The sequence below is a fragment of the Marmota marmota genome, unplaced genomic scaffold (assembly GCF_001458135.2).
Source record: "Marmota marmota marmota unplaced genomic scaffold, marMar, whole genome shotgun sequence".
Classification (NCBI taxonomy): domain Eukaryota; kingdom Metazoa; phylum Chordata; class Mammalia; order Rodentia; family Sciuridae; genus Marmota; species Marmota marmota.
Genome location: NW_026000076.1, coordinates 196,170 through 202,977, shown reverse-complemented (window position 1 = coordinate 202,977; position 6,808 = coordinate 196,170). Strand labels below are relative to the sequence as shown.

The following is a 6,808-nucleotide window of genomic DNA, read 5'->3' as shown; positions in this document are numbered from 1 at the left end:
AGCTTGTTTTACCCACATGCCATATGTTCTGCTCCAAAATGAGCAGCCCTCTACCTCTTCCCACCATGCTTTTGTGACATTAGTGCTTTTCATGTACCATCTTCTCTTCACTCTGGATATTTACTTTATTTACAGCATTAAGAATAGGTGTAACCCTCTTATCTTAAGTCTTAGTTACATGAGTTCATTGAGAATTGTCCCAGTTAGATTTAAACTATTGTGGCTTGGCTTTTTTTAATGGTACCTTCCTTTTTTTAATCTGATGCTTTTTTTTTTTTTTGTACGAGGATTGAACCCAGGGCTGCTCAACCACTGAGCCACATCCCCAGGCCTTTTTTTTACATTTTGTTTAGAGACACGGTCTCACTGAGTTGCTAAGTGCCCCGCTAAATTGCTGAGGCTGGCTTTGAACTCATGATCCTCCAGCCTCAACCTCCTGAGATTACAGCTTCAGCCTGTTGGGATTACAGTCATGTACCACTGTACCCAGCTCATTTTTAATTGTGTATCTGTGGTTTCATTTGTAAATGGCCCATGACTCATAATTTATCTTCCCTCTAGAAATATTTGTTTCTTCTTCAATAATTTTTTAAAAGAATTTTGGCTGGTTGAATTCTTTCATGATTGCTTTAACTGGCTTTTAAAAATTTTTTGAATCCATCTAGGAAAGCGTGCCTGTACCCCCTTTCTGGTTGGGTGATATCTAGTGTAACAGTAGCAGGCTTCTGTTTTTCTTTACTTTTTTCTAAATGCCCACAACCGGCTTTGCCTTTCCTTTGTGGAAACAGGAGACCCAAAAAGAGACCTGGGACTGAAAATTAAGGCTCTGCTACTAAACACCCTACTAAGCAAATCACTTCATCTCTCAGTGCCTTAAACTCTTAGGTGTAAAATGAAGTATGTGGACATGTGAAAACTGAAACTCTTGACAATTTGTAATACCAGAGCACCACGACTGTGTCTAAATCCCTGTGAGGAAAGCACGTGCCTTTCCATTGTTCATTTCAGTCTTGTGGCCTATTATAAATAATATCTGACCCTGAAATAAGCTTCCATGTGGGCCTCCTTCCTCCCTTACTCCTTAAACGTGACTGTGTCATAGGATATCTGACATTAGCCCCTCCTTTTCTTTTCATAAAAGTGTCTCTTATCATGGTCTCATCTATTCCTTTCAACACCTACCCCCCTTTAGCTCTAGCTCTGACTCTTCATCTCTCTCCATCCAACATCTCCATCCAACCAGAAAGCTCCACCATTTTGTCCCAGAGACACCTCAAACTTATTTTGGATCCATCATCATACATCCTCAACTGGTTCCTCCTCCTCTCAAATTCCTATATCTATCAAGAGATTCTGTCTTCCTGTCAGTTACATCAACATGGAAGCCTTGTGTTCCCTTTGGACTTTCCCTCTCGCTTATCCACATGTCCTCAGTGGCCAAGTCCTGACAATTTTAATGCCTTGCACTCTTGGACATTCATGTCCTCTGCATCTTCTTTCCAAGTACTCATGAATTCTGCTTTGTCAAGTAGTCTAACTGATCACCCCTTCAGGTTCTCACTCTTTAATACCTACTAGGCAGTGAGGCTGTATTTCACATCTTAAAACATGGTGATAAGCCTATTATTCTTTTATCCCTGAAAATGGCTCATTGCTCCTCCCTATCTAATACATAAATAAGTTCCAAACCCCTGTCATGCTATTCAGTACTCTCTATTAAGAATCTATCCCCATCCTGTTATTCTTAGTTATTTCCTGCTATTCCCTGTATGGCAATTTAGATTCCAGACTTGCTGTTCCAAATAGTATCCCAATGTTCTAGTTCCAGGCCCTTGACCTGAATGCCCTTTCTTCCCACTCCCAGCCTTAGCAACTACCCAGGATGCCCACTCATATGCCATTCCAAAGCTTCTCCTAACCACATCAGCTGGAAGCAACTTCTCCCTGTCTCCCCTCAACCCTCATAGCACCTTTCTTGTACCTTAACAATGAATGACAGCTATCACTATATTTCTCTGACCACAGTCAATTGCACAAGTAATTTTCTTTCTTCTTGAGACCAAATCTCTTTGAGGGAAGCTTCTCTTTCTGAATAATTTTTAAACACTGTAGAAGTCTTTTTTTTTTTTTGGTACCAAGATTGAACTCTGGGGCACTCGATCCCTGAGCCACATCCCCAGCCCTATATTATATTTTATTTAAAACCAGGGTCTCACTGAGTTGTTTAGTACCTTGCTTTTGCTGAGGTTGGCTTTGAACTCGTGATCCTCCTGCCTCGACCTCCTGAACTGCTGGGATTACAGGCATGTGCCATCTCACTGGGCTAAGCACTGTAAAACTCTTAATGTTGCCATAAATATAGAGTTGTACCTAATTATTGGATAAATTAATAACAAAGTAACACGAAATAAATCCTGCCCTCCTGACTGAATCAGGCATGTTCAATACTAATTATTAATCAATAATACTTCCTAAGTTATTAATAATTTCTAAGTATTGTGATCAAGGTAATATCTTTGGATTCTAGATGATGGCAATAACTTTATAGTTGTACAAGATGCATAAATTAATTTTCCAAATAAGAGGAAGCTTTTCACAGAATTGGAATTTGTGGTTATCAACTGCTAAAATAGAGTGACAGACAAGTAAATGTTTAAGTAATTGATTGTTTTATGGTAATTGATCACTGAAGAAGTAAACAACAATATAAATTATTCAAAATTGTTACATTAATAAATATCTGATGTGCTAGGTCACAACAGCTATCTACAGAGGTGCTCTACATTCTGGGGAAATTTGGGGAAGCAGATGGCATTTCACCTGTGTTTCATGATCATTTGAGAAGGAATTAGCTGATTTTGATAACTTCTGGTACGCTGGCAATAGAGCTAGATATAAAACTTAGTTTGTACTGCCGTATTGAAACTAAATTATTGTGATAATATTTTTCAATAATGCTTATAGATTCCTATCAAATTTGGCAAAGGATAATAACTTATTGCTGATGGATATCTTATGAGGGAAAAGTATTCCTATCTTAAAATAGGATTATGTCTATAACATTATGAAATTATCTTCCCACTTACCTAGACCAATAGAAAAGAGGCATCATGTTACCTCTAAGTGACAAAACACTGGTATTCCTTAGCAACCCTTGTATAAGCCTTGTGTTGCCAAAACAACCCGAAGGCTCTGCTTTTAACCACAGCTTTCATTACCTGATTACTAGCCCTAGGATGAAACCAGCCCAAACAGGCAACCAACAGGGTAGGAAAGTATTGCTGAGTTTCATAGTCACTCTCCCCAACCATACTGTACTCTTTTTTCTGGGCTATTTGTGAAGCCAGATAGATACAGCATCATGTGTAGAGAGCTGAAAATGCTCTCCCTTCTAATAAGAGGTCCCACTGTTGCTCCCTGTCCTGAAGCTGCCTTCAGGCCTTGGGGCTTGGTAATGCAGATGACGATAAAGGAGGTTGTGACTAGCTTAACTAACTTCCTGCCTGAGGAAGTGGTGCAGGGACTTGGCTAAATTGCCTGGGATTGGAACATGGCTCTGCCATGTCTTATTTATGCAAACTTAGATGAGTTAGTGTGCCCTAAACTTCCATTTCCCATCATATAAAATGAAAATCATTACATTATCTCTTTGTTATTATAAGAATTAAATAAAATAGCACCTGTGAAACACTTACCAAAATGCTACTAATATTTGCTCAATAAATCTCTTATGGAGAATTGGCTCACAGAGGTTTTCAAGAGTCTTTGTGACAAATGACTAAATTTCATCCAAAAGACAGCAGCAATTCTAAAGGTCCATGTTTTTTGCCTAATTTTTCCCAAAAGAACTGCTTCTAAAATTTAAGAAGTAGTGCTGATGAAATCAGATGTCTCTCCTATACACAAAGAGAAACAGGACGTAAAGTTGGAGAACAATGTGTTGTTTTTCTTCAACAAATGTACCTGCACTTACACATCAAAAAGGAGTTTTAATCTTCAAAGGAATCACATCAGGAAGCCATGCACTTATTTCAATAATGCTGCCAAATATTTTTGGAACTCTTCCTTCTAAATTACCTTCTGAATCTGCTTCAAATTCTTTTAGATGTCTTCATTGGCAACAAAATTTTATCCTTTGGGAATTTTCCATCTTGAAAGCAAATTTAAAACCAACTCTTATGAACAAAATGGAGGACAATGTCACCTCTAATCAAAAGCGAGGAAATAAGGACTTCTTTACATGGCTATTCAGGTGCCTTTATTTCAGATATGGACTCTTTAAAATATTTCAGGCCAGTAGAGGCATGGTCATAATTAATGTGTTGTTTTGTGAGTGAATAACAGGTTACGTTACAGGAACCTTCACATATATTTGCTCATTTAGTGTTCATATCATCTGAGGTCTGTACTCATTTTCCCCATTTCATAGGTGAGGTAATTGAAATGCAGAGAAGTTAAGGATTTTGTCTAAAGACAGACCCTTAAGTCGAGGAGCCAGATATCAAACCCAGACTCTCCACTTGGTATATATGCTATATTTTCTAGAAAGTACAACCTGTGCGTGTTAATGATTTTGCTTTCTGTTGGGTTTTGTTGTTGATTCTTTCAAGATACTATCATTTAAACTTAGTGAATGATAGTGTGTCTCTCCATGTTTTTTGTTTGTCTGCTTGTTTACCTCAGCTACTGTTATGGAGTGGTATCTGAACTCTGTCTCTCTGTTATCTCTTTCCAAGGAGGAAGCAGTCCCACCTTCTGGCTGCCTGGCTTTCTAACTACCCAGAGGCAATCCTGGGCTAGAACAGGTGCTGGCCTTTCACCCAGCAGCCTCTTTACCCTTGAGCCAGAAGCCTCCCTTCTATAGTGCCTCCTCAGGCCTGTTTCAAAACTCCCTCTAAAAACTGGATTCTTCCATTGTATCATTCAGCAGGTCAGTCTCACTGGATTGAAGGAAAGGAAAGTAGAGAAAAGCAGAAAGGAAAGGCATTGGGATTTTTTTAAGTTCTCTTGCTAAAACACCTTTACATATAATTTTCCATAAACAGAATGCTCTGCTTCCTCCAACCCCTGCCCTTTCTCTCTTTCCCTTTTCTCTCCTTGGCTCCTTTGCTTTGAACTATAGGTTTCGAAAGCAGCTTCAGACCAATGCCAAGGCCATGTGGCTGACCAGTCATTCATTATTCAAATAATGACAAGCCCAAGAAAACATGTGTAAGCAAATTTTTTTTAATTAATTATGCTGGAACTTTTTAAATTTCAGGATAAGAGAAAAATACAGGAAGAAATCTCTCAGAAGCGTCTGAAAATAGAGGAAGAAAAACTAAAACACCAGCATTTGAAGGTAACATATGACTTTAATTGTATTTCAATGATTTTGTATTCAAATAACCTAATGGCATTCAAATTTCAATAGAAACGATGCTTTCAGAGACAGAAAATTCCCAGCATAGCTCTCAACATTCTAATAGCCCTAGAAGAAGCCAACAAGCTAGTAATATTTGCATATGAGATGAATACCTTCTGTCAAACTCATGGGAAGCTGAAAACATGGTTTGATTACTTCTGTCCTTTAGCACTGAATTTCCTAATTTTCCTCAGTAGCCTTGAGAATTCAGCCTTGAGAATTTGGCCCTGATACAGTCTTTTTTAACATCCCTGGGGAGGGGATCCAGCTAGGAAGTTCCCTTTGAAATCAGTGAAAGGCCAGCCATCCCCCAGGGGATGCAGAACAGACAGTGTCCAGCCTGGTCAAGGATGCTTATGTTTAAAAGCTCAATGTGATGAATCCAATGTTGTTTGAGAATGGCTCGGGTTGGGTTTCTGTTTTATTTTGTTTTGATAGAACATGAGATCATAACCATAAATAAGTCTCCATTTTTAAAAATCAGACTTTACATCTTTCAAAAATCAGACTTTACATCTTTCACTGGGTGTGGTCATTTTGTAATTAAAGCACATTGAGTTTCAATATTTTATTATGTAGCTTAGTCACAGGATGTAAGCAAATGACAAACAGGAGCTCCTTGTGAACAGGCCCAAGCAGGAAACTACTTATCTGGCAGGGCTGCTACCAATAAATTTAATGAATCCCCTCAATGAAACAATGCTACATGCTCATGGGGGTCTCAAAAATGAAGTTAAAATTGCCAAATTCAGCTAAGTCCTATTTTTTTTTTTTTTTTTGGTACTGGGGATTGACCCAAGGAACTTTACCACTGAGCTACATGACCCCATCCTTTTAATTTTTTATTTTGAGACAGGGTCTCATTGTTGCTGAGGCTGGTCCTCAAACTTACCATCCTCCTGCCTCAGCCTCTAGAGGTGCTGAAAATACAGGCATGTTCCACCAAGTCTGGCCTAAATCCATTTTTTTCCAATGGAATAAGTAACCACCTCTGAAAAGAAACTAAAACTCTGATTAACCTCAGTTCTTCAGATTCAGTTGGCTTTTTTGCTCCTATACCAGCTGACATTGCTATTGTTTGATGGATAATTGCAAATCATAGTTAACCTACTGCTGTCCTTTCAATATGTCACAAAGAATATACATGAGCCAGGTGTGGTGGCACACACCTGTAATCCCTGCAGCTCAGGAGGCTGAGGCAGGAGGATCATGAGTTCAAAGCCAGCCTCAGCAACTGCAACATGCTAAGCAACTCAGTGAGACCGTGTCTCTAAATAAAATACAAAATAGGGCTGGGGATGTGACTCACTGTTCGAGTGCCCCTGAGTTCAATCCATGGTAACACACACACACACACACACTATATATATATATATATATATATATATATATATATATATATAT

The 6,808-nt window shown here is 38.7% G+C and overlaps 1 protein-coding gene and 1 long non-coding RNA gene across 3 annotated transcripts in view; one reads left to right on the top strand and one right to left on the bottom strand.

The window, feature by feature from the left end:
- Window positions 1–6,808, top strand: part of Palmd (palmdelphin) — a 46,239-nt gene that overhangs the window by 9,960 nt on the left and 29,471 nt on the right. The window contains exon 2 of one of the 2 annotated variants that reach the window (XM_015500849.2): window positions 5,261–5,341. The exons of the other annotated variant lie outside the window; for it this stretch is intronic. Coding sequence (XP_015356335.1) covers window positions 5,261–5,341 — 81 coding nt within the window. The remainder of the gene's footprint in view (window positions 1–5,260; window positions 5,342–6,808) is intronic. 2 annotated transcript variants of the gene reach the window in all.
- The window catches only part of LOC125620110, a 3,707-nt gene continuing 1,918 nt past the window's right edge, over window positions 5,020–6,808 (bottom strand). The window contains exons 2-3 of the long non-coding RNA XR_007351686.1: window positions 6,668–6,672; window positions 5,020–5,299 (exon numbers count right to left, since the gene is read on the bottom strand). This is a non-coding gene — a long non-coding RNA (uncharacterized LOC125620110). The remainder of the gene's footprint in view (window positions 5,300–6,667; window positions 6,673–6,808) is intronic.